The 24962-nt window shown below is 51.8% G+C and overlaps 11 protein-coding genes across 13 annotated transcripts; 2 read left to right on the top strand and 9 right to left on the bottom strand.

Moving 5' to 3' along the window:
* Positions 1-327: 327 nt before the first annotated feature.
* Positions 328-2010, bottom strand: J3458_007236 (uncharacterized protein; the record flags this gene model as incomplete). The annotated part of the gene is made up of 2 exons (XM_066119278.1): positions 328-1002; positions 1075-2010. The coding sequence occupies 2 exons, from the start codon at positions 2008-2010 to the stop codon at positions 328-330; spliced, it is 1611 nt and encodes a 536-aa protein (XP_065975916.1).
* A 47-nt stretch (positions 2011-2057) lies between these two features.
* Positions 2058-4255, top strand: J3458_007235 (uncharacterized protein). The gene is made up of 2 exons (XM_007811878.2): positions 2058-2777; positions 2921-4255. The coding sequence occupies exon 2, from the start codon at positions 3167-3169 to the stop codon at positions 4142-4144; it is 978 nt and encodes a 325-aa protein (XP_007810069.2). The 5' UTR covers positions 2058-2777; positions 2921-3166; the 3' UTR covers positions 4145-4255.
* A 153-nt stretch (positions 4256-4408) lies between these two features.
* ECM15_3 (UPF0045 protein M15) lies at positions 4409-4962 on the bottom strand (the record flags this gene model as incomplete). Its single annotated transcript, XM_007811879.1, has 4 exons — positions 4409-4478; positions 4536-4638; positions 4734-4839; positions 4903-4962. 4 exons carry the CDS (start codon positions 4960-4962, stop codon positions 4409-4411), a joined length of 339 nt encoding a protein of 112 aa, XP_007810070.1.
* Positions 4963-5790: 828 nt separating this feature from the next.
* Positions 5791-6903, bottom strand: J3458_007233 (uncharacterized protein; the record flags this gene model as incomplete). The annotated part of the gene is made up of 1 exon (XM_007811880.2): positions 5791-6903. One exon carries the CDS (start codon positions 6901-6903, stop codon positions 5791-5793), a length of 1113 nt encoding a protein of 370 aa, XP_007810071.2.
* An 858-nt stretch (positions 6904-7761) lies between these two features.
* On the bottom strand, positions 7762-9888 carry CDC37_2 (hsp90 co-chaperone Cdc37). Of its 3 annotated transcripts, XM_007811881.2 has the most exons (3): positions 9684-9888; positions 8299-9585; positions 7762-8244 (listed from the first exon to the last, which is right to left on the bottom strand). In XM_007811881.2, exons 1-3 carry the CDS (start codon positions 9705-9707, stop codon positions 8107-8109), a joined length of 1449 nt encoding a protein of 482 aa, XP_007810072.1. In that variant the 5' UTR covers positions 9708-9888; the 3' UTR covers positions 7762-8106. The 3 variants fall into 3 exon arrangements, with proteins under 3 accessions (XP_007810072.1, XP_065975914.1, XP_065975915.1); XM_066119276.1 differs by having other exon boundaries at positions 7762-9585; XM_066119277.1 differs by having other exon boundaries at positions 7822-8244; positions 8299-9888.
* Positions 9889-10259: 371 nt separating this feature from the next.
* Positions 10260-11117, bottom strand: MOT1_4 (TATA-binding protein-associated factor mot1; the record flags this gene model as incomplete). The annotated part of the gene is made up of 1 exon (XM_066119275.1): positions 10260-11117. One exon carries the CDS (start codon positions 11115-11117, stop codon positions 10260-10262), a length of 858 nt encoding a protein of 285 aa, XP_065975913.1.
* Positions 11118-11187: 70 nt separating this feature from the next.
* MOT1_3 (TATA-binding protein-associated factor mot1) lies at positions 11188-12408 on the bottom strand (the record flags this gene model as incomplete). The annotated part of the gene is made up of 1 exon (XM_066119274.1): positions 11188-12408. The coding sequence occupies one exon, from the start codon at positions 12406-12408 to the stop codon at positions 11188-11190; it is 1221 nt and encodes a 406-aa protein (XP_065975912.1).
* Positions 12409-12448: 40 nt separating this feature from the next.
* Positions 12449-12670, bottom strand: MOT1_2 (TATA-binding protein-associated factor mot1; the record flags this gene model as incomplete). The annotated part of the gene is made up of 1 exon (XM_066119273.1): positions 12449-12670. The coding sequence occupies one exon, from the start codon at positions 12668-12670 to the stop codon at positions 12449-12451; it is 222 nt and encodes a 73-aa protein (XP_065975911.1).
* Positions 12671-12809: 139 nt separating this feature from the next.
* Positions 12810-15944, bottom strand: MOT1_1 (TATA-binding protein-associated factor mot1; the record flags this gene model as incomplete). The annotated part of the gene is made up of 1 exon (XM_007811882.2): positions 12810-15944. The coding sequence occupies one exon, from the start codon at positions 15942-15944 to the stop codon at positions 12810-12812; it is 3135 nt and encodes a 1044-aa protein (XP_007810073.2).
* Positions 15945-19229: 3285 nt separating this feature from the next.
* Positions 19230-23171, top strand: SMC3 (Structural maintenance of chromosomes protein 3). Its single transcript, XM_007811883.2, has 4 exons — positions 19230-19373; positions 19434-22260; positions 22312-22747; positions 22803-23171. The coding sequence occupies exons 1-4, from the start codon at positions 19336-19338 to the stop codon at positions 23108-23110; spliced, it is 3609 nt and encodes a 1202-aa protein (XP_007810074.1). The 5' UTR covers positions 19230-19335; the 3' UTR covers positions 23111-23171.
* Positions 23172-23464: 293 nt separating this feature from the next.
* J3458_007226 (mitochondrial 54S ribosomal protein mL46) lies at positions 23465-24894 on the bottom strand. The gene is made up of 3 exons (XM_007811884.2): positions 24737-24894; positions 23975-24642; positions 23465-23907 (listed from the first exon to the last, which is right to left on the bottom strand). Exons 1-3 carry the CDS (start codon positions 24783-24785, stop codon positions 23614-23616), a joined length of 1011 nt encoding a protein of 336 aa, XP_007810075.1. The 5' UTR covers positions 24786-24894; the 3' UTR covers positions 23465-23613.
* Positions 24895-24962: the final 68 nt, after the last annotated feature.

The raw sequence follows: 24962 nt of genomic DNA, 5'->3' as shown, positions 1-24962 counted from the left end.
CTGAAGCTGGCTAATGGCCCCAGAAATCGGACATGATGGACCTTTTCAGTATCGTGGTGCGCGCAACCTCCTCAACTCTGTGCTTGCCTTCATTTCCACGTTGCAGTAGTAGTGCGAACAATGCCAAAATTTTACCATGGTATCCAAACTGTACATATATGCAAAATGACCCGACTATGAACACTCCATGCCAAGTCCCAACACGCTGAATGGTATCTATAATTCCTAACGCCACCTCCTCAAATATTAACACCAGAAATAGACATCCCTGCGGCATGCAACGACGTGCCGTGCGATACAGAAAAGATTTAAAATCAGTCCAACGTCTCAGCTCGTGAACCTCTTCGACAACCGCCTCGACCAGACGTCCATGTCCCCATCTTCTTTCGATATAATGATGCTATCTTCTCTCTCAATCATTGATGCCTCTGATCCGAGCAGCTGCTCTTGCCGGATCCAGCCTGATTCGACGGCAAAGCATACAATATCGCCTGCGGCGCCGAAGCAGGGCACACTGTCGTCGGCATCGGGGTTCAAGTACGCCCACATATCGGCCGTCTGTTCCTCGAAATGCGCCAGCCCCTTCGCGTCCCCTTGAAAGTTATCAAGCAGGTATTCGTAAAGGTAAGCCAACCACAGCACATTAGTGTATGGCACATATGCCTCCCAGCAGAGTGGTCCGTCGACGCCCTTGGCATAGGGAGTCTTGTGTGCCTCGGGAGGAAGACACTTGCGGTCCGCTCGAAGCAGGAAAGACCGCATTTGACGGTATACTTTGCATTGCGCAGCATGGGTGCTCGTGAATAAACTAAGATCGCGCTCCAGGTCGTAGGCAATCGGTTTTGCAAAGTCGACGGACAGATCCTCTGCTCGTGACAGTCCGTAGTCCAGGATGGTGATGTCGACGCCTGAATAGCCAAAGTATCCCTGCGATCCAGGTTTCCTTTGCGTCGGGGGCCGTACTTGTCTGATACACAAGTTGCCTTCATGAAGATCTCGATGCTAAAAGCTCTGCGGGTCAGACCCAATCACCGTCACCGACTCCTCCTCTATAGAAAGCATAATGTCTCTTACCTCAAACATGGCGACCTCCTCCGCCCTAGCCAAGGCAATGGCCTCCAGGAAGAAAATGTCCCATAGCTCACTCTCATTTCTCAACTCCCAATCCTCCAACGCAGTGCCAGCATCCCCCAACTCGACAACCAAAAATTTCGTATCATCCAGATACCGACTTGGTGATGGATAAAACTGCGCTCGTCCAGGGTCCTTTCTCTTCATCCGCCTCTGAAACACCTGGTGCGTCTCGAGTAACGCTCTCGACGTCTTTCCTTGGACAATATATCTCTCCTTGTATACCACAAACCCAGGGATGTCGGCCAACCACTCGGATATCTGCAACTCGCCGTTGACATCCTCCTCGGAATGGGGCTCTTCGTCGACAAGCTTGGATCGCACCTGGGCTTTGGTCTGGGGTTTGATCGGCGAGGGCAATCGGATGACCTTAATCACACTGGTTCCTCGCTCATTTGTGACGCGGTATACCTCTGCATAGGAAGCCTCTGCGATCTTCTCTATGCGGTCTCCTGGGGGGCAAACCTCGTCCCAGGTCAAGATTCGAAGTGATGTGTCGCCAGCTATTTCTTCCAGTGAATGCTCTTCCCCGTCTTCCTCGCCGGCATCATTGCTTCGAGAGGCAGTGTCTTGAGAATCTCCCTTGGAATTTCTATAGTCCGAGTCGCCTAGATCTTCTGGGGTGTCTGAGGAGTCTGTCGCATCATCTATGATTTCTATGCGCTTGACGCTTTTCCGAGGTGATCTTCGTAGCTGATTTTGCTCGTCTTCTATTTGCACTATCGAAAGCTTTTTTGTCACTGAAGCTACAGAAGTATCGTCGATGTCCAGAACTGTCGGTCTTCGCACTGGACTCTGGGGCAGCTCGGCGAATAGGCGTTCGGCCTTGGTCCGCGTCGACCGTTTGCCATATTTTACTGTCACTTTCGTTCGAGGCATTTTGAAATTAGTTTCAAAGCTGTCATGATTGCTGTATGAAGGCGTAGGTCCAAGGTCCAAGGTCCATAGTCCATATTCGTCAGGGCCGAGGCGTATGCATGTTCAAGTTGTGGTTGGCGGGGCAACGGGCTCCCATCAACTGGGAGCTCCCTGGACTCCTGGAGCTTGCTGTGACGTGGAAGCAGGCACCGGTAATGCAACGTTATGAAGAATGCAAGCGTCTAACTTGAATATATCCTGTCATCACGGAACCAAGTGGCCCTCTCGTGGGTAAAAATGACATTGACATTTTCCCTTTGTCTCCATGTCTTGGGCTGTCTGAATGCACAGTCGGTTGGTTGGCTCGAACGCCTGAAGAATGATGTTTGCCAAGGGGTGCTGGACATTGAAAGCTCCAAACACACCAGCCAACTGGCTATAAACCATCTCGCAACAGGTCGTATGGATCTGGATAATTTTTTCGGTCCGCTTCATTTACGGTATCGATGGTAGGAGGAGCTCCGGGATACTTTGGCATACGTTTAAAGCTCACAAAGAGAACCGCAGACCTTCCAACGCTAACGATGCAGACCCACCAACTCCGTACTCCGTACGTCTCCCAAATTTCCACGTTGGCTGACAAGCTCGGAGCTCCTCTCTCTCCGCTCCCCTCAACCCTCGCCTCCATCGTCCGCCTCGACCACAAGCAGTCATGGCTGATTTCTTGAAAAACGTCTTTGGCGGCGGCAAGGCCAGTGAGCCTGCTGTCAATCCCAAGGCTGATCCGGGTAAGTTTTGATCTGTCGCGAATGTCCGCGTTTCGCATTCAATTTTGCATTGCAAAAACGAGGATGCGACTTGATGCGACTTTGCCCCTGGACTTTCTGCGAGAATTGCACCACCATCCAATGCTAACCGTGTCAATCGGCAGACTTTGCCGACTTTGCTGGGGCTCCTGATCCTGTCGCCGAGCCTGTCCCTGCCGCGACGATAGGAGGCGACGGTGCCGCGGCCACGTCAAGGCCATACACGAAGTGGTACAATGTCCATGAGCGCCACTCACTGTCCGAGTTCAAGGCGGAGGGCGTCATCCTCGCCATCTCGGCCTTGATCTTCCTCTTTCATATTATCGGTGCGCGAGCCAACCGCTCCAAGGCCAAGTCCTGGATCAGAGCCAATGTCCTCCGTCCTGAGGAGGGAATTTGCTCTCGTCGGCTTCGGCGGCGTGCCCACCATGGATAATGAGGATATCCAGCCCGATTCCCTCCTGAAGGAGAAGTCACTCTTCGAGTTCGCCACGTACGCTTCGGGACGACAGAACACGGCCTTTGTCGACGTCAAGCTCACTCTGACCAAGAAGTTCAACCCCATCATGAACCTAGCCGAGACGGCCGCCTCCTTCTTCAGCGACGTCTTCACCACGCCCAGCGATGTCATGGAAGCGTTCCTTTACCCCTTTGACGGCAAGGAGAACTTGACTATCCCCTCTCTTCCTGGTTCTGAGGAAGCCCGTGCCAAGGACGCCAAGAGCAATTATGATGGATTCGTCTGGGCCCTGGTCAACAAGGAGAGCATGAAGCGTCTCCGCGAGGACCGATACGATGTCACTCTCACCGCCACCAAGGAGAACTCCAAGCTGCCCAACTGGCTGACGGTTATGAGCGAGAGCGCCGAGGTCACCGACACCCTGCTTACCCAGGACCTCATTGACGCCGTCGTGGCCGCTGGTGACAAGTTCGAGTACCTCATTGTATCCGACCAGCCTGTCGAGAGGCCCGTCAAGCTGGATGACGCCGCCCCCCGCAAGCGCATCTTCCTCAAGTATCGTCTCCCCTCTGACAACAACTACGACAACCTTCTTCCCATCTTTTCGTACTTCCTCCGCCTGCCCGACTTCCTTGTCCAGAATGGCCGTTTCCGCCCCGAGGTCCTGAAGAAGGTCCGTGCTACTCGCGAAGCCATGATCTCCCAGATCAAGAAGGCTGCCGAGGAGGAGAAGAGCGAGGAGCGTCAGTTCGAGAAGGAGAAGGCCAAGAAGGCCAAGCGTGACGCCGAACTGAAGGGTCTGGACGCCAAAGCCCAGAAGAAGTATCTTGAAAAAGAGAAGGAAAAGGAGCTTCGAAGAAGCCAGAAGAAAATGACCATGCGGGGATAAGTCGATAAGTCGTTTTGGGAGTTTTGGCTGCTTGGGGCTCGATGACGGGGAGTTACGAGGCTACGGTGTCTGGCAGGCCCGTATGGACTGGGTTTAATATTGAAAACGGTGCTTTGTATGAGTAGTCCTTGTTACAATCAAAAGCCCAAATTGACTACATGAAAAACAAAAAGGAAAGGAAAGTGTGCTGGTTCACATCTGGACGCAATAGCAAAACCAATCTCCAAACGCGTTGTAATGAAAACGCCGCTGCTGTTGAACCCATCAACTCTTGTTTCCCAACAAGTCCTCCACCCTCTTGACCTTGTCCTCGGCAGTCTGCTTCTTGTCCGTCCTGCTCCCAAGTCAGCAACACGGCGACACGTCGTGGCGCAAAACCAGACACACATACCTGCTGCCCACGCGCATGCTCGACTGCACCCTCACCACGCCCCTCTGATGCACAACCGCATGCGCCTTGCCAATGGCCGCCATGACGTCGTCCCAGCTGCCCTCTACCCTGCGTCAGCCAAAAGAAAAACACCAGACACTTTCTTCCTTTCCTTCCTTCCCCTTAAACCCCACCGTCACAGACTCATGCCAGACATACCGACGGTTGTGCCCGCCGAGTGAAGAGTGTACTTCAACCCGCTGGCTTCCAGAACGCGCTGCACCTGCGCGACTTCCTCCGCCACCGAAACATTGCCCGTGCCGACCTGCAGCGGCTGTCAGCCATGTTTCCACCCGAGAGGAAACCGCTCCACGTAGACGCCGCGTACCGGGATGAGACAAAAGTCAGCGTAGCACGCCCCGGGGGTGGGAATGGAGTTGTAGTCCATCGCTGTAAGGGAATACCATGCGATCGCCGGGATACGCGTCTGCTTGAACAAGACGGGGTCCGTCGTCGTCGTTCTAGCTTTGGTGGAATGTCGGCCGACAACAGATTTCGGCTAAAGGTTGAAGTTGGCGTTTCTGGGTTTAGCCGACGCCGCTGCTCCACCGGACGTACGTACGGCTTGTAGCCTCCTTCACATGGAATGGGAAGAGCAAAAACTGGTACTTGCCATTGGAATTATTTTCGGTAGAATGAGCCGGGTCTTTATAAAGACACGGATGAAACTATATAACAACTTGGAAGTTGTGTTTATTAGCATTCTGAAACTACAGATATGTAGGTAGTCCTGTTACTGTCCGACGCGCCCCTCCTTTTCTCAAAAACAACCCAAAAAAAAAGGCCCATTAATGTCTCGGGAAAATACGTACCAGTTCTCACGTTTTTTCTTAGACAGTTTCAGATTACATGTGGCGTTTAACGGCAGTCACCCGTAGTACTAGTAATATACTTCTAGTATCCTTACTAGGACAATGCACTCGGCCTGGAGCAATGAAATGGTAGCAGTCATTGGTGTCTCTACCGCCCTCCATTACATGTTTGACATGTCGGACATGGAAATGCGTCCTTCGCTTTACAGAATAACCATCCAAGAGTCAAGCTTAAGAAGCTCGTATATTGTACAACATCAACCTACCATTGGCCGATGCCGTTGTACACCTATCTAGTCCAATCTAATGCTGTTTGATTCCTGTATTCCCCTAGACGCAAAGAGAGTGCCATTCCAAAAACGCCTCGCTAGACAAAATCAGATACTTGCGGATTCCCAACTCGTCTATACCAACAATACTGCGGCCGAAACAAAAGCCACCAAAGCCCCGATGCCAAACTTCCTGTCCTTGGCAAAGTTGCTCCCGGCCGACTGACCACTCGACTGGGTCGTAGATCTCCCCGTGGCATCAGTCACGCCATTCATGTTATCAAGCGCAGCAATGGGGTCCCCCTTGTCCCAGAAATCGACAAGCACAAAGTTGGGAGCCTTGTTCCACTCCGTCTTGCATTGTTGCAGATGCTTACCCAGGTTGCCTGTCTCGGACGTACCGGCACTATTGACCGTGTTGATGGCGTCCACGTCGGGTACCTGGATGCTGCCTACCAGGCTCTGGTACTTGAAGTGGTTGACAAGGCTCATGAAGCCGTTGGACAGGGAGCTGGATGCCGGGTTGGCCTTTGATGGCCGGTCGACGGTGCAGTTGAAGCCGCCAATGGTTGTGACTTCAAAGGGCGTCTCAAAGACGTGGTCGAACTCGGGAAGGAGGTATGGCGTAGAAGCAGAGTAGTCCATGTTTGTGACAAAGGTGACCACCCGGGCATTGGCGGAGATCATGGACTGGAGAGTCGGCCAGGTCGACGTCACAACGTTTGACTGCGGCTTGTATCCAACCTTGGCGAGTCCAGAGCTTTCAAAGACGGCGGCGTAGTCAGAGGCAGAGGCCGTGTCCGAGTTAACAAGCAATAGGGTTACCACGTCATTGGGGTTCTTGGTTACCCAGGCGTTGATGTCCTTGAGCCATGACTCGAGGGCCCCCGCGTCTAGTAAGTCACACGAGGTGTGGCAGAGCTCTAGTGTGGAATTTGGCTTGTGAACCTGCGCTTGAAGGAGTCGAAGACCGGCATTCAGAGCCGCCGTTGCGTTCTTGAACTGATTCCCGGCGAGGGAGTTGCCCGTGCTGCTGTCTCGGAGAAAGGCGCTGTTGTGGGCGCCCATGTGTGTCACGGCATTGTATTGACGGCCGCAGAGGGTCGGCGAGTTATTGCATGCTTGGCCGGAGGAGGATGTTGACGAGGCTGATGGAACTGCGGCTGTCGTTGCAGCTGCCTGCGGAATGGCGCATGCTGAGGTAGCGGCCAGCGCTGCGAGCAAGACTTGCCGCAATGGTGTGAACATGGCTGTGGCGATGGAGGGTCGAAATGGAGAGGAATAGCTGACGGATCTGAGTTTTTGTCTTTGTTTATGTTTTCATTCCTTTTCTTTTCTTTATTTTTGGAAATGAAATTGGCTGCACCCTTAGGAAAACAACACAAGTGAATCGTATAAGGAAGCTGGGATGTTACGAAGACAGCAACGTCATCAGGGGAGCACTAAGCCAGAAGTTCAAATGCCGAGGCGGAACGGGAAAGGGGGCCAGGAAAAAAAGAATGCCAAAATATAAGAAACGGAGCCGATGTGCGTGGATGCGGTGAGTTAAATAAAAAGTAGTGTAAAGAAGAGAAAATGATCTATTGTCCAGAGCACAAGGAAAGAACGGAAACACAAGGCAGAGGGACAACACGAGGGATGCGGAAGAGGAGGAAGGTCCAATGTATGTCTGGTTAGTCCAGGTCAGGGCACCCAGGTAGGCAGGTACCCTGTACTCCGTGCTGTCCCGAGAAGCCAAATATTGAAACCCACACGCCATCAACTACCAAGCAACCAAGGTATATGTACATACAGGCTCGTCTTTGGAGGCGGTGCTGCGCCGCGTCGCGGCCAACGTCAGCAGTGGAGCAGGCCTGTTACAGGCTGTTGCGAGGTGAGACGCTGATGAGCGAGATGAACCAATCTCTGGACCCCTGGGAATCTGTGGGTTTTAACGAGGACCATTCACGTCACGAAAGTACGGGGGCATTTTATGTCTTTGATTCCTATCCTGTAAATTGGCATCGTCAAGCGAATCGCCAAGAAAGACAACTGCTCCCAGCCCCGTACTTACCAAGTATCAATCGAAAAAACCAGACCCAGCAACTGAAAAGTGGCTGGTTGTGTGGCTGAAGTGCCGCAGCTATTTTTATCTCGTCGCTCGTGTCCCAACCACCGCAACACGCATCGCCACTCTCTCTATAACACCCGTAGTCTCTCAGCTTGTGGCAGCACAAAGCGAGGCCCGATAATCCGTACATGGCGTCCACAACCGAGGTCTGCGCCGAGAACAACATGAACCAATACACTTCTATGTATGTATTTATTACTGCCCTGGGGACGAGGATACGAGTTTAATAATTTAGTAATATTGTGCCCCAATCTGAGCAGACCTGACCGCCATCGGACAACCATGGACATGATATACTTTTACATCGCGCATCACTACAGCCCCAAGGCCCAGCTCCCATCTCATTCAGGGTCCCCCACAGGTCCCGCGGCCTCTGCCTCCGCCTCCGCCTTGGCCGCCGCCTCCAGCTCCTTCAACTGTTTTTGGCCTTCCTCTGTCGTGGCATCTATAATCTGTTCCTCAAGACTAAGGATATTGGCCTATCACAAATGTCAGTTGTATCGTCCTACCGTGGAAACGCCTCACAAACTTACCTCTCCAAACAATGCAACCAACTCCTCAGCCTCTTCGACCTTCATCTGACCTAGAACCTTGTTCACTTCATCCAGATTCCCCGACTCCAGCGCCTTCTTCATCTCCGGCTTGAATCCGTCAAAGATTTCACGGGCATGCTGTTCATCAGCGTCCTGGCTCTCGGCTGAAGGCACCTTGATTTGAATAACGGTCCCTGGCTCAACGGCATGCAGCTGAATCTGTTCAACGCCTTCCTCGGGTTCCTCGGCGCGCTGTGCAACAATCTCCTGCGCCCGCTTCCTGATGCGCATGTATGTGTCTCGGACATCATCATAAAAGACGGTCTGCGCCTGATGACCCTTGGTTGTGACTCTCTGGAAGAATAGTCTAACCCCGTCTTTCCCGAGCAGCCTGCAGTACTGTAATAACAAAGCCTGGTGGACACATTGACGACAGTAGTCATCTTTCTTTTCCAGTGCTGCATCAAAGGCCAGCACCAAAAGGCCGTCCGTCTCCTTCTCCGTCAAGATCTGTGGATTTTGTGAGAGGAACTGCAGACTGGCAGTGTAGTCGTTGGGGTCAATCTGGGCAAACTTTTTGGCAGCGGGAGAAGCCTCGACCTCTCCCTCCTCATCAATCTTCGCCTTGTCGCCAGGTGACCGCGAGTCTGAAGATAAAGCATTGGGGTTCAAAAGCTCCACCTCGGTGGACGCACCCTTCTTCTCAGACGGCTTTGCTTTCGCAACGTGTGAACTGTCGAATCCAGTGTGAATATCGGCGCTTGTAATTTTCTTTCCCTCCTCTTTGAGAAGCTTCTCGAGTTTCGGCGTAAGCTCCTTTTGCATCTCGTTAATCTTGTCCACGTGGCCTTGAAGCTCTGTAATCATCGCCTGATACCGGTCATCGGGCTTCTTCGCGTCAAGCGCCTTGTTCACTTCGTCCAGCAGCGCAGCCATCATCTGTGAGTATGTTTTGGGCTCCTTGCCGTCGCTGTGTAGTCCTTCGGGTCGTGGAGGAACCTGGTCGTCCTTGGGGTCACCGGCCGTTTCCATAACAGCCTTGAATGCAATCTCGCCAGGGTTTCTGCCAGCAGCCTCCGAAGCATGTGTCCTCAGCGCCAACAGCAGGGACGAAATGCGCTTCAGAAGGCCATCGTGGATGAGCCGCTCGTATTTGTACGCTTCGATCTGGAGCTTGCGTTGCTGTCGTTCCTGGTGGATTTGGTTTTGCTTGGCACGGATAAAGGATCGCTTGTCTACATTGGGGTGGACTTCGATATCGGAGTCATCGCTGAGCTCCAGCGCGTCCTGCAAGGCATCTCAGCATCAGCATGTCATCATCACCAAGGCAAGGGGCGGGGAATTTGGGGAACAGCTCAAATTTTGGAGCTTCGCTAGCTGCTTACCCATTTGCTATAGTCGACAGGCATCCTAGCTACGTGTTCAGGGCCAGAGTCTGAAATATGCGGCCTAGTTGTTAAACACAAGTCATGGGTGTCACTATCGTATTGAACGAAGTCAATGGAACTTGGGAGATGCAGTGCGGGACACCGGGCTCAGGATTCAGGAAGGGCTGGACAAGAAGAGCTTGGCGGGGCAACATGTTATCACAGCGGACAAGCCATGACATGACATGACATGCCCACCAGCCGCCCCCACCATCCGCCGCATAATTTAGTTACCCAACATGTGCACAGTATTGCATGCACGCGATATTCACTCGTCGCGGGGTCAATGTGTCATGATATCAACTCTCCAGTGTCTTCCGTGCGCCTTTATTTGGGTAGTCGTACAAGTTGTCCGGCTTAATCTCTATTTAGTGTACAAAGCCCAAATCCACTCGCTTAACCGCGTGCGCCAGGCATGTCCAAATGCTCCCAAAAGTCAGGGTCCAAGTACTCCGATATCCTCCTATGGAGAGATGAAAACTAAAGGGCTAGTGAAGCAACCATCTCAATGACCACGTTTCGTCAAGGCTTGACTCATGACATCGTCTTCATGAAGTCGTCCAGGTCAAAGCTTTCCTCGTACTGCTTGTTGTCCCACAGCTCACCCAGATCATCCAGCCAGGCCTTCTTGCCTGGCTGACGTAGAACATCACCAGTCTCAATATCTACCATATCCTCTTCCCGTCCGTCCACTTCCTTTTGCGGCTTATCAGATATCAAGTTGGGCCCAGAGTCGCCCAGATTGAATAGATCAAGAATCTGGTCCGTATCCATCGTCGACAGCCCTGCGTTTTGTTGATTGACAACTGTCGATGCTACATCAATCTTGAATCGTTGAAGGCTCAAGATTTTTTCTTCCAAGGTACCACGCGTAATGAGGCGGTATACATTGACCACCTTCTTTTGTCCAATTCTGTGCGCACGGTCCATGGCTTGCAAGTCCTTCTGCGGATTCCAGTCGTGTTCGACGAAAATGACGGTATCGGCACCAGTCAGATTGAGCCCAAGGCCACCGACACTAGTCGTCAAAAGCAGGACATCATAGGATGGATCGCTGTTAAATTTGTTGACAATATCCTGTCTCTTGTTTGCTTCGACAGATCCATCCAGTCGAAGATGAGAAACCGAAGGTAAAAGCTCTTTCAGAACCTTCTTCTCAACCATGTCGAGCATTTCCTTCATTTGACAAAAGATAAGCGCTCGGTGTGGCTTGATTGGTTGATACAACGGATCGTTGGTATCTCCATCATCGCCACCAATTCCACAGTCAACCAGGAGGTCTTTCAACGCTGTAAGTTTGGGGGCATGAATTGTGTCCTCGATTGACGTTCCTTGCCTTTGTAGGATCTTCTGTGTGTCGTCGTAAACAGGAGTGCCTGGTTTCATAACCATGGCCGGTGAGTTGCACAGTTTCCGCATATACTGCAGGGCTTGGAAAATGTGCTGTTTTGCTTCCTTGTCATCACGACCAGCCTCCGACTGCAGCTTCTTGCCTTGCTTCTTGGTAAAGTCTTCGAAACAATTTCTTTTGCAGGTCGCTGAGGTCGCAATAATAGTTTTGCAGAATCTTTGGCGGCAGGTCGTTCAACACTTCCTCTTTCAACCGTCGTAATAAGAATGGCAACACTTGCTTATGGAGCGCCTCAATTGCCAGCGCTCCTGCTTCTTGCTCCTTTGATGATGCTTTACTGAAACGACTGGCGGCGATCGGCTTGGCGAAACGGTCTAGGAACACCTTTTCAGCGCCAAGGAAGCCTGGCATGAGGAAGTCGAACAGTGACCAGAGCTCCAATACGTTGTTCTGGATCGGCGTGCCAGTCAGGATGAGGCGGTGGTTGCTCGCAAGCCTCTTCACAGCCTGAGTGATCTTCGCCTTGGGATTCTTGATCAAGTGGCCCTCGTCAAGAACAACATAATTCCAGCTATGTTTGTCCAGAATGTCTGTGTCGTTCCTGCATACATCATACGATGTCACTACAATATCAGTCTCCCCAAGTTTATCTCTCATTGCTTTTCGCTCAGCCGGCGGTCCCACGTAAGCTGTGACTGTAAGGAACGGTGCATATGTCCTAATTTCTTGCTGCCAATGTCCAGAAAGAGTGGGAGGGCAAACAATGAGGGATGGTAGTCGCCTCACATCAGCAGCGCCTGTCTTGGCAAATTCCTCTTGTCGTTGGTGGTGATCGCTGGCCACAATGCAAATTGTCTGGAGGGTCTTGCCTAAGCCCATGTCGTCACAGAGAATGCCATGGAGGTGATACTTGTTGAGGAAGTGAAGCCAGTTTACACCTTCTTGCTGATATGAGCGCAGTTCAGCTTTGATAGCAACAGGTATCTTGAATTGTTCGACCTTTTTAGGGTCTAACAGCTGGGCAATAAATGTCCTTTCTCGATCTCGGCCTTTGAGAAGTTCTTCAGACAGGCCGGGCGGATCAGGGATTCCTGCTTCCAGCGGAACAAGTTTCACCAGCGTAGCAAACGATGTAGTTGCAATAAGTCGAATCTCATTGTCAGAGTCGCTCATTCTGCCGAGAACCGGCACAATGAGGAAGATGACATATGGCAAGATTGCATCACCCATGACCGCGATCAAGTGGTAGATGGCCTCAGTGACGCCCTGGCGGAAGTTCAGGTCCAAGGGGTTGCTAATTGATGGGAGGACATTCTCAACAAGAGCAGTCATGCCCTCAACCGTAATGACGCTACAAATCGTAGCGAGACACTTAGGCTGCCATGTATCGGAACACTGAGAGCTCCGAGTGGAGCGCCTTGATGACAAGCGGTAACATTTTCATAACAAATGGATGCAAGGCAACGTCGAGTGTTGGTGTCATTGTCCTGATGACGGACATGGCATCGACAATCTCTTGGCCAAAAACGCTCTCAGGGTCCCTTGCTTCGGCAGGGAGGTCGCCTGTGAAGGCCCTGACCAGAGGTTCTTCCATAAATTTTCGAAGGCTGGGAACTGTTTCCAACAATGTGGGACCGTAAGCCTTTGAAAGTATCTCAAGGGCTTCCTTTGCGCCACGCCTGGTGATTCTGGCGGCTTTGGCCTCCTTTGCCCACTTCGCTGCATCCGGATGATCAACCCTGTCTTCTTCCTTTTGCATGGAGAGGATACAGGATGTTTTGGTGGCATGAACCTGGGAATTCTGGGGTCTCCGCAACTTCAACACACGAGAACTTGACAAGATTAGCAACGACTTTATCAGCAGGCCCTTTCCGGCCCTTCTCGGCGAAAAGCTGGACAAGTCTGGCAATGGTTGCGGAAGATCTATTCTGAAGAAGTTGGTTCTCCTCTGTTTTGACGGAGTCCATAACGCCTTTAATCAGGGGGCTTGGTTTCTTCGGCAGCAGTCTCATCGCAACCATGGCACAAGCTGCACCAGCTTTGATTCTAGTATCTCGGGCGTCCTTAAACGCCTTGGCTTCCTCGATAGCGGCCACGGCGATACTTCTAGCCTCTGTCAGCTGCTGGCTAGCAATCAAGCGCTGTCCAGGTGGCATTATCTTCTTTAGCCTCTCGAAATCGTCTCCGACGCACTTTTCTGCCGTAGCGATTGAGAAGGCATTCGGTCCTGCTTCTGGCTCGCCTTGCACAACGACCGGAAGTACTGGAAGCTTGCCATGTGAGACTTTGCCATGGTCGCGGAACAGGTGAATGAGCTGCTGGCACTGCGTCCTAGCCCGCTGCACGAAACTGACGAGGTCTCTATATGAGGATGGCCTGTCCAGTTCTACCATGCGTTGAAGCTGTTCCGTATATCGTGATGGTTCATTCGGGCTTGTACAGTTCTTGGCGAATTCGTCAATGACTAGGCAGGCACTGAGCTGCGTCGAGGAAAAGGCAGATGTCAATCCAGGCACCAGTAGGGCATCAAAGTCGTCGAGATTTGATGGCGGGACCAGAGACATGATCTTGCCCATGGCGATAGCCGCTGATACACGAGATCGGATGAGCACATCCATGCCAACCAAGTCAACATCACCTTGCATCATGTGGCCATCAACATCGTGAGTCATTCCGGTTGAAACCGGCTCTTCCGTCTTAGTAGACTTGCGTCGTCGTTTTGGTGCTCTATCCGCACCATCCGGAGACGACAGTCGTCGGCCAGCGGGCGGCGCCATGCCTTGTGCCGAATATGTTCCACCGGAGGGTTTTTGGAATAGCGTCGCGTTCATCGGAATGGGGTTTCGCGAGATGCCGATTGGATGCAAGGTAAGCTCCATGAGGGAATCAATATGAGGTGCAAACTCATCCGCAAGAACTGCTGGGTTTTTCGCCAGGTTGCCCAATGAGGCATTCCATAGCTCCAGTGACATGTTGAGCGTTTCTTGGTCTCTCTCAACGAGGATGTTTTGGAAAATCAGCCTAAGAGTTCGACCATTGAGCCAACCGTGCGAAGTATCATCGCCAAGGTGAGCAAATGTGAGCAAAGCCTTCAATACAGCGAGCCGCACAGACGTGATGGTGTGACGGAGGAATGGATACAGACGAGGGACTAAAAGGGTGAAAGACCGCTCTTCATCCTGTGCTGCTGATGCCTTCATAGCGTCGAGGACTTCTGGGAAGCCGCACAATGTTGCGAGAAGGTCCATAATGCGCCCAGTACTGGCGCTGAGGTCGTCACCTAGGTTTGACAGACTCTCCCAAACAATACTCGTCAGACCATCCAGTTGATCTGGGCGCATGGCGACAAATTCTCTTGCCATGGGAATGAGCGTGGCGGCGCTGACAGACCTAACATCATCATCCATATCCCCCAACCCCTTCATGACCGCCCGTATGATACCATCAATCATATCGCCATCCTGCAAAAGGAGATCTTTTCTCACGGCAACAACATATCGAAGACCAACCATACCACCGTGGCACACAGCCCAGACAGGGCGCTCTAATTCAAGGTCTTCCTGCATCACCATGCGATACAGGACACGGTAGATGTCGTAAACCGACTTGGAGGGGATATGCTTCAAGGCGGAACCAAGAGTCTGCCCAATAGTCTCCCTGATAGGGGCCACAGAGGTGTCCGAACTGTAGTCGGTGAAGCGATCCAGCATCAAGACACAGCAAAGTCGGCATGCAAGGTCGTCCAGCCACCTCTTGTTGAGTGACTCGTTATCACCCCTGCCCTTTCCGCGAATGCGTCCGGCACCCCCACCATGGACCCTGATAACTTCTCTCAGGCCCATTGCAGCCCCATGGCGTGTCTCCCACGAAGAATCAAAGAGGTCGATCTTGAGAAAGTCGCATAATCGTTCATACGGCCACTCAGCACCTTCCAGTGCATCCTCTACCTCCAGTTCTGATTTGATGGGGATCACGGGGCCTTTGAACTCACTAACAACCTTGGTGTCTTCGTCAACATCAGTCGGCCGGTCCAGGTTGAAGTAATCGTTCATCTTGCCATTCTTTTTGGACTCTCCTTCAGCCACAGGCATCTCGTCTCCAGTTAAACTCTCGGATCCCGCCGTCGTTGAACGTCGCAGAGAAAGGTCACCGAATCCACCTTTGCCTTGAGAGGCTTTCATAGCTTCTCTCTTTCGTTTTCGCTTCAACACGTTGAGTTGCCTTGAGCTAAGTTGCGAATCTTCTCCGCCTTGACTCTGAGACATGCTGTCACTTCGGGCTAGTCCGTTGCCGTTGCTACCATCTATGGGAGTCATGGGCAGGGCCTGGCTTTGTGCGACAACGGGCATCTCCTCGTCTTCAAATTTGCGTCCCAACAAGCCAAGACGACCCAATAGAGTTTTCTTTTGGTGCTCTAGTCTCGCTTGAGGATCTAATGAGGCCAAGCTATATTCGATGCCACCTCCTCGGAGCAGCTCTCTACCATAAGTCAAAATAGAGTTGACATCAAGGGATTCGAACTTGAGTAGGTCATGCCCAATTAAGGAATTTTCCATGTCGGTCTGTTCTTTCTTGACATGGCCATTTTCGGCGGCATTCTCTTCCTTCTTTGGCTCCGATGGATCATCATCTTCGTTTGGGTCGTACAGAGGCGCGTTTTCACAGATCTTGCCGATGGCCTTGGCTGCCGTGCTGCGAGTTTCCCAGTCCTTGTGACGGAGGTAGGGGACCACGCGGGATAATAGATTGAAAAGCTCATCGGGATGTTGCTTTTGCCAGTCGGCGAGTTGGTTGACGGCGGTTTCTCGTATAAGCCTGGTGCTCCCCGTTTCGAGGATTGTCACCAACCGATCCAGTCTAGATGCCATTGTGTCGGATTCGAAAAGAAAAGAAAATAAAAGAGTAAAATATTAAATGATTGTGTAAATATGACAAGCCGGCTCCGACAATGGCGCCGAGTGGCGGAAACAGCTGGAAGCGTCGCTATCGAGGTGCAGTTACCGGACAAAGCGGCCCTCGCACTGCACCCCCTAGGAGGCGACGGTTGATGTGTGGTTGATTGCTAGTTAAAGCTTAAGTCAGACGATGCCCAAGTGGCTTGGTGTTGATGAGTTGATGTGATGTATGGAGATGGGCCGGTATGTTGTTACTTTGGACACGGTGTGTCCAAGTGTACCGGATATGCTACCAGCTCAGAATACCTGCAGTGCAACTTGCCTTTATGAAATGGCCATATAGCTATTCGTGGACGGAGTATATGTTCTGGGGTATCGAATACATGAGAACGTATCGAATGACGGGGAAAGGGGGCAACAGTCCCTCTCTATAGCAAAATGCAGGCCGTTTTAGGTGCTCCCAGACTCCCAGGCAGAAACTTATGAATATGGATTTGTGAGTTATGAAATGCGAGTGAGGCAATCACGACTCAAGTAATTGCACCTGTGAGCAGATGCAGAGCCAATGAAGAGGCCAAGAGCAGCAACTCACAATCCGCTCAGAGTGTGGCGGGTGCGGCGGTGCAAGTGTGGATGGAGAGTCAGGCAGCGTGCTGGCTTGCTGACTGAGCAGAGCTGCGCGGACTTGGGCGGCTCTAGGGGACGGAGGCGACGGCGCGGGAGAAATCGAGTGGAGGGCAGGCCCGGTCTTTGTATAATGTGTGTCCTGTATTTTTATACACGCTAGCACGCGCCGCCCAGGACGCCAACCAACGGTTTCTGATGCTGCGTTTCGCTTAATTTCCCTCTTGGTGTGGCTAGCCCCGTTTTGTTCGAGCAGCAGGCTCCGCTCGGGTGCCCCAGTTGCCCCAGGTGAGAGGCCAGGTGCCAGGTGCCCAAACCCTGAAGTACTCCGTACTGTACGGATCACCGAGTACGCAGCGCTGAAGCACGGATTACTCGCGTGCCAGCCCAGCCGACACCCAGCTTAGAGTGCACTCCAGGTACTGTGCAGGAGTTCTCCGTCGTATCCGTACTGTACTGTACCTACTTAAGTACCTAGCTTGGACCACACCAAACTTGCAGCCTGTTCGTTCCATGAGCATGAACATGTTGCATGCTGCACGGGTAGGGGTGTCCTCTTTTTTCTTTATTGCATTGCCGTTGAGGCTCGGTGCTTACTTAAGTACCTAGGTATGTCCCGTGTAGGATTTTCAAAGTATTGTGCATATTGGAGGCTTCCATGAGGAAGACTCCATACCTCTGACCCCGTCGTCTGTACTCCCGTACCCATTCCGTGCATACGGCCCACGGGGAACGGAGCAATCAGGGAGGAAGGCACGCCCTGCAGGCAGAAGTGTTTGATATCGCCGCATGGCAGGCAGCCTTTTGAGCATTTGGAGTTTGTGTCCTTTATTTTGTTATTCCGCCTAGTCGTGCACTTTCAAAAAAAAATTCTTTTACTTCCGATCTTGTGGTTTTGTGGCGGGCCATCTCGAATCATGCCGACCGGGCTGCTGGTACTCCGAATCTTTTCACATTTTTTTATTTTATTATTTTTTCCTTTCCGCCCATCCGCCCACTTCCCATTCGCTCATCTGCGGACCCCTGAGAATATGACACCTGGCGCACAAAGCATTTCAGACACCAACCCGTTTGCATATCCATATGTACTCCGTACTCTGTAGAAAGTACCGAGTATGGATGCAACGCTGCTCACGTCCACGTCCTCGGTTGCTTTCGTCCCGTTCGGCGCGTCCCATTTTGGTGCATTTGCCCTGGGTTTTCAAGGTTCGGCCTGCAGTGGCCATGTGCCTCTATTTTACGGACTAATACGGCGGGTTCTTCGGCTTCTTCGGTACGCAGTACTTTTGGCACTCTACCTGGGACATATGCATTTTGATCTCTGCTGTGGAACCCTCGGATCGTGTACAACGGAGTACATGTGGAATTTCCCACCCGTCTGGCAGCTCTGGCACGGAATGCCTGGGGGCTGAATTAGTGACGTCTAGACATGGACATCTGGACCCTTCGATGCGCTCTTGTGCTCTGGACAGCTTACTGCCTCTGTTTCTTGAAGGGATGATGCTCCAAATTGCACTCCGTACCCGTGGTCGGCTATCCAGGCTGCTGCTCGTGCTCTGCGCCGGAGCAACTGGGAAAATGCTCCGTGCTGTTTCTGCCTTCAACAATTTTGGATAATGCAGGCGAGACATGCATTGAGCCAGGCCTGGAGCCGTGCGGCTCACACGTGTGTACCCAGGAGTAACAACAGATGCGCCTGTGTTATGCTTTGTAGATCTTGGAGGATATTTTGCCCAAGTCTTCAGGGTGACTGACGACTTGACGATGGCCAACGTTGACCTTCCACTCCAGTATCGACGTGAGTACACCAGGACCTACTCTGTTATAGGGGCCGACTCACTCGAACACGAGACCTTGATATTGAATACCTTTCTCGTCAACGCATGTCCCATGGCAATATCTGCCACACATGTTTGAGATGGTCCTGCAGTGAGGACTGCCATATGCCCGCGGCCGCGGGTTCAGATACCAGAGACGAAAACAGCCACTTACTCTGTACGGTAAAATGGCAACCGGGGGGGGAGATTGTACTCCAGTACGGAGCACAGCTGCACGTTGTAACATCACCGAGCGGGTCCTGGTCGCAACTGCCGAACCGGGGTGCGAGGTCGACCAGGCTGTTTGCACTGAACGAGTCAACTGTTTCTCTACATGACCGTAGGGATAGCACCAGTGTTACGGATTTCCTTCGATCCCGGGCTTTTACTGTCTGATGGACCGGTCGCGTCACCATTCACCTTAAAACTAGCACGGATGTTCTGGGCTTGCTGGCACCTGGCCGTCCTTGTTCATGTTAGTTGTGATTCTCCACTATCACGTCAACTAACTACACTATACATCCAAGCTGTTACTACCTACTCCGTACTCACATCAACTTCAACAAAACCAGCAAAAAAATGCATGAAAATGGGCATCGCCAGTAATTTTAATCGAAGATCCCGACAATCAGGAATATGGGGACAGAAACATCAAGGCCGAGTATTCCACACACCGGTAAAAGGAAAGGTATAGGGTAGCCAGAAGCGTCGCCTGTTGGGAATTGTGGCCTCAGGCAGTCCATCCCCCCTAGCTTGTCCCTCAACGCGACCTCCCGCTGCTTAATCGCGGTAGGCGAGAGACGCGTCGCATCTCGTTGAGAAGTCGACTTCACTCCATCACAACGACTTCTAGGGCCAGGTTAAAAAAAACTGCAGCTCCCTGATACCTCGGATGTTGCGCGCCAGCGCCAGCGCAGCCCACCATGTATATCAAACAGATTATTATCCAGGGCTTCAAGAGGTATGCTTCACACGCTTGTTTGCTCGAATATGCACTTGCAGTGCTCTAACTTCGCGACAGCTACAAGGAGCAAACTGTTATCGAGCCCTTCTCTCCCAAAACGAACGTCATCGTTGGCCGTAATGGCTCCGGAAAGAGTAACTTTTTTGCGGCGATGCGATTTGTCCTGAGTGATGCATACACTCAGATGAGCCGTGAAGAGCGCCAGGGTCTGCTCCATGAAGGTTCAGGCTCGGCAGTCATGTCCGCGTACGTCGAGATCATTTTCGACAACAGTGACGATCGTTTTCCCACAGGCAACAAAGAAGTTGTTTTGCGCCGAACTATCGGACTGAAGAAGGATGAGTACTCCGTGGACCGCAAAGTTGTTACCAAGACGGATGTAATGAACCTCCTCGAGGCCGCGGGATTCTCACGCTCGAATCCCTACTACATTGTTCCACAAGGTCGCGTTACGGCATTGACCAACATGAAGGAGTCTGACAGACTGAATTTGCTGAAAGAAGTTGCCGGCACCCACGTGTACGAAGCACGTCGCGCAGAGTCACTCAAAATCATGAACGAGACTAACAACAAGCGGGAAAAAATCGATGAACTACTGGAATATATCAAAGAGCGACTAAGCGAACTCGAAGAAGAAAAAGAAGAACTGCGAGGCTTCCAGGACAAGGATAGGGAGAGGAGATGCCTTGAATACGCATACCACCATCGGGAGCAGGTGACCATCCAGTCTGCTCTGGAAGATATTGACAATGCTAGACAAGATGGTCTGGACACCAGCGACTCAAGCCGCTCAGAATTTCAGAAGGGAGAGAAGGTGATTGCAAAACTGGATGCCGAGATTCACAATTTGCAGCGGGAGTTGGAGCTCCTGCAGATCGATCGTCGCCAACACGAAGAAGACAGGCGAGATGGTGCCAAGGCTCTAGCCAAAATCGAACTCAAAGTCAAGGACCTGAAGGATGGGCAGTCTGCTCTAGAACAAGCTCGTTCGCAACACGAAGCCGAACTGCAATCGGTGCAGGCAGAGATGTCCCAGAAAGAAAGCCAGTTGGCTAAAATCCTGCCTGACTACAATAAAAAGAAACAGCAAGAAAATGATGTGAGAAGGCAACTGGATACGGCTGAGGCATCACGGAATCGACTCTTCGCCAAGCAAACTCGCGGTTCACGATTTAAGAACAAGTCAGAGCGCGATGCCTGGCTGAGGTCTGAAATTCAAGAGTTGAACATGACAATGAGCACCCAGAAGGCCAACAAGCTGGAAGCCGAAGAAGAAGTTGCTAGGATTCGGAAATCCATTGATCAGACGGAGAAGGAGGTGGCTGATTTACGGTCTCGTCTTGCCAACTGGAGCGGCGACCGAGTCCGGTTGGCAGAGGAAGCAACGCAAGCCAGGGCTCATCTGGATAAGTTGAATGACGAACGGAAGCTTATTCGTCGCGAGGAGGACAAATTAAATTCTGTCATTGCCAATGCCCGGCAGGAGAAGGACCAAGCCGAAAGAGAAATGTCAAACACCATTGATGCTGCAACAGCCCGCGGCCTGGCTACCATTCGTCGCCTCAAGGCTGAGCAAGATATTCCCGGCGCATATGGAACACTGGCCGACCTGCTTGAGGTGAATGAAGCATATCGACTGCCCGTTGAACAGACTGCGGGTGCTAGCTTGTTTCACTACGTTGTTGACAACGCTGATACTGCGACGTACCTGGCCGATATTCTGTTCAAGCAACGTGGTGGTCGGATTACCTTCATGCCGTTGGCCCAATTACGACCCCGACAAATAACTTTCCCCCGCTCCAATGATGCCGTGCCATTGATAAGCAAGATTCAGTATGACCACAAGTATGAAAAGGCATTCCAGCAAGTGTTCGGCAAGACTGTCGTCTGTATCAACCTAGCTGTGGCTTCTCAGTATGCTCGCAGCCACGGAGTAGATGGTATCACGGCCGAAGGTGACACTACGAACAAGCGAGGTGCAATGACTGGTGGTTATATCGATCCTCGCAAGTCACGTTTGGAAGCAGTGCATTCCGCGAACAAATGGCGACAGGAGTATGAGAGCCTAATAGCACAGTCTCGAGATTTGCGAAGGCAGATTGAGCTCAAAGATCAAGAAATCACGGGTGCCATGTCTGAGCTACAAAAGCTGGAGCAGCGGTTACGCCAAGCTGATGACGGTTTTGAGCCACTGAAGCATGAGTTGCGGAACAAATCTGCCCATGTTGAGAACGAGAGATCCCGTCTCGATGCTGCTTTAATTCGCCGGGATTTGGTGGACAAAAACCTGAGTGGGTTTCTGGAAGAAATTGCAGCACATGAAGCTGAATTAGGGACTGAGTTTAAGAAGAATCTTACTCCTGCAGAAGAACAAGAGCTGGAGCATCTGAGTACCCTCTCGCAACAGTTGCAAAAGCAGTGGAACGACTTGAGTAACCAGCGACGAGACCTCGAAAGGACAAAACAATTCCTCGAGGTTGATTTGCGTCAAAATCTTCAACTGAAGCTTGATCAACTGAGCAGTCAGGCCTTCGAGAACTCGACATCTGGTGGGGCATCTGGAGGTATGAAAGAGGCACAGCGCGAGTTGAAGAAAGCCCAAAAGTCACTCCACACTGTCGAAGCCAATCTCCAAGAGACTGAAGCGAAAATGGAACAGCTTGTTGGACGGATTGACGAGCTTAATGGAGAGAAGTCGCAGAGAGAGCAACGTCAAAACGAGCTCTCCACAAGAATAGAGAAGCAGCAGAAGAGGATGGAGAAGACAATGCAAAGAAAAGCGCTTCTTACAACCCAGGCTGCCGAATGTGCCAAGAATATTAGAGATTTGGGCGTGCTCCCAGAAGAAGCATTCGACAAATACGAGAACATGGAAGCCAATACGGTGAGTTTGGCCGACCAACTTGGTCGTTGCACGATACTAATGAATCAGTAGATCACCAACAAACTGAAGCGGGTTAATGAAGCTCTGAAGAAGTACAAGCATGTCAACAAGAAGGCATTCGAGCAGTATAACAACTTTACGACGCAGCAAGACCAGCTCATGAAGCGACGAAAGGAATTAGATGCGTCACAAGATTCAATCGAGGAGCTTGTCGAGCATTTGGATCGACGCAAGGATGAGGCCATCGAGCGTACCTTCAAGCAGGTCTCCAAAGAGTTTGCAACCATCTTCGGCAAGCTGGTTCCCGCTGGCCATGGACGTCTAGTCATCCAGAGAAGAGCCGATCGTCGTCAGGAGCCTGAGGAGTCCGAGGAAGAGGCACGCGGCAGTGTCGAAAACTACACTGGTGTAGGGATCAGCGTTTCGTTCAACTCCAAGCATCTGGACGAACAGCAGAGAATCCAACAACTCAGTGGCGGACAAAAGAGTAGGTGACCTTTGGGAATCTACAATGAAAGTACGAACTAACCGTCAATCACTAGGTTTATGTGCCCTTTGTCTCATCTTTGCCCTTCAACAGACAGAGAGCAGTCCTATGGTCATTTTTGACGAGGTAGATGCAAATCTAGACGCCCAATACCGTACCGCCGTTGCCGCTTTACTGAAATCCATTTCCAACGAAGCCGGCACACAATTCATCTGCACCACTTTCCGCCCTGAAATTGTCCACGTGGCAGACAAGTGCTACGGTGTGACGTTCCACAATAAGACAAGTTCTATCAATTGTTACAGCGAGGAAGATGCTCTGAATTTTGTCGAGGGGCAAGCCAAGCCTACCGGAACATTGTAGACGAGTGGTCAGTTAGGGGGAATGGGGGAGCGGGAACGGCAAGGAGGCGGGTTGTTGTGTTCGCTTGCATAAAATATCATGAGGACAAGGTGCGGAGTTGGGGCGTTGAGGAAACCTTTTTGGGAAAGTGTACTAAAGTTTATGATGTGGCTCGTATCGGTCGGTGCGTGTACATGTGTCTTGGGTGATATCTTGTTGGCCTTTTGTATTTTCATAGAGCCCTGGGGCTATCACTGGTTACGAGGGACACGAAGCAGCTCGAGAATTAAGTTGCGAAGACTCGCACATGAAGTAAGATACGTCAAGACGGTGATGCAATCTGCATGGGAATGCAAGAGGTAGCCATTGCCTTGACATGCTGTACAAAGATGTTACATAACTAATTTACACGATACGCCTCTGCAACCAGGCGCGCTTTATATGATCTTGCCACCGTTCGCCCATGAACTCGTCCCCCTAGATAGAGTACGCTATCAACCACGTCGCTAGGCTTTGGTCTTTGTCTACCTGTCCGACATCATGTTTCGTACACCACGGAAGTATTCAGGCGACAATTCCTTTTCCAACTCTTCCCTTGTCAGCCACTTGAAGTCAGTGTATCCAAAAGGATTCCCCTTCAAATCAGCCTGGCCAGCCATGATTCTCCCCTTGAGGAAAAAGGTCTTTTGGCCGCGGGTCTGAACGGTACCGTCGGCAGTCTGGACTGGTTGCTTGACGACATGGGCAACGGGGACGCGGCCGACGATCCAAGTATTCATGTTTACTCCGGCAGCTTGGTCCAAGACTCTTTGGGCGGCCTAGTTCGCTCAATTAGCATACAGTGACACCACACACGGGCCGACAGTCATGTGTGAAAGGATATACCTCGTGCAGATTCTCGTCCCTGGAAACAACATCAGCCGGGAACATCCACCCGTCCTTCCCTTTGACAACCAAGTACAGCGTCCTATCGAGCTGCCTGTCCAATCTCTTCACGTCACCCTTTCTATCGGCCTCGGTCTCTCTGTCTACGGGTCTTTCGACGGGCACCACGTCCTCCGCGGCGATAATCTCGGCGTCGTCGCTGACGCGGGCCTCTGCATCCTTGAGAAGGCTGTTCAGAACGCTCTCCTGGCTGCTGAGTTGATCGCCAACCTTCAGCTCGTCATCCCACGCCTTTGAGCCCTTGCCGTTATACACGCCGATATCCTTGGCCACCGTGCCATGGCGCTCGCCGACCTTGAGGCTCCAGTCCAAGCGTCGCGCAGTGTCAGGCTTAAAGTAGATGCTAGTGATGAAGGGGGTGTTGAGGCGCTCCTCCAGACGTTTCTGGTAGAAAAAGAAGGCGTTTTCAAAAGGGTGAAGCTTTCGTGTCAAGAGAGGAGGGCGGGTGAGGATGAGACCGGACCGCACGTCGTATGGGGGCGTTGCTCGCGCAGGAGGAGGCGCCGCGGCATCTGGTGACGGAGTGATCGTCGCCGCTGCGGTGGAGGAGTAGAAGCGGGTGGCGATTCGAGTGCTCGTTGCGCATCTTGAGCAGACATTGGGGTAAGCTGTGGTGTCGTGTGAGATTAGTTTTCTTGGGTCCCTGTAGAAAAGTGCTTCACAATTGATGCTTGCGGTCTGAGACGGCAATGGAATCCTAACCTGATAAGGCGCCTTGCAGAGCACGTCGGCCCCTACTTGACGCAGTCATGATAAGCTGCTTTTGCCTCGGCGTGGGTGGCCTTGAGTTCGAGATGTCGAAAACGACCTCGTCGGCGTCTCGTACTTTTTTTTTGGTCCCTCGACCTTGGCACCAAGCTCCTGGCCCCTACGCGGTACGTGCCTTCCTGGAAAGGTGGTGGCTTAGTCAGGTCTTATACATACTTGT

This window comes from Metarhizium acridum (genome assembly GCF_019434415.1).
Source record: "Metarhizium acridum strain ARSEF 324 chromosome Unknown scaffold_72, whole genome shotgun sequence".
Lineage (NCBI taxonomy): Eukaryota > Fungi > Ascomycota > Sordariomycetes > Hypocreales > Clavicipitaceae > Metarhizium > Metarhizium acridum.
Note: the sequence above shows the minus strand (reverse complement) of the source record. Positions and strands in the feature narration are given on the sequence as shown.

Bases quoted from the DNA above. Each gene is read 5' to 3' on its own strand.
- J3458_007235 (XM_007811878.2), top strand. From the start codon at position 3,167: ATGTCCTCCGTCCTGAGGAGGGAATTTGCTCTCGTCGGCTTCGGCGGC.
- CDC37_2 (XM_007811881.2), bottom strand. From the start codon at position 9,707: ATGCCTGTCGACTATAGCAAATGG. The intron at 9,586-9,683 runs GTAAGCAGCTAG...GATGCCTTGCAG, and splicing joins CTGTCGACTATAGCAAATGG to GACGCGCTGGAGCTCAGCGA. The intron at 8,245-8,298 runs GTAAGTTTGTGA...CATTTGTGATAG, and splicing joins TGGTTGCATTGTTTGGAGAG to GCCAATATCCTTAGTCTTGA.
- SMC3 (XM_007811883.2), top strand. From the start codon at position 19,336: ATGTATATCAAACAGATTATTATCCAGGGCTTCAAGAG. The intron at 22,261-22,311 runs GTGAGTTTGGCC...ATGAATCAGTAG, and splicing joins AGAACATGGAAGCCAATACG to ATCACCAACAAACTGAAGCG. The intron at 22,748-22,802 runs GTAGGTGACCTT...GTCAATCACTAG, and splicing joins ACTCAGTGGCGGACAAAAGA to GTTTATGTGCCCTTTGTCTC.
- J3458_007226 (XM_007811884.2), bottom strand. From the start codon at position 24,785: ATGACTGCGTCAAGTAGGGGCCGACGTGCTCTGCAAGGCGCCTTATCA. The intron at 24,643-24,736 runs GTTAGGATTCCA...ACGACACCACAG, and splicing joins TCTGCAAGGCGCCTTATCAG to CTTACCCCAATGTCTGCTCA. The intron at 23,908-23,974 runs GTATATCCTTTC...TGAGCGAACTAG, and splicing joins GGGACGAGAATCTGCACGAG to GCCGCCCAAAGAGTCTTGGA.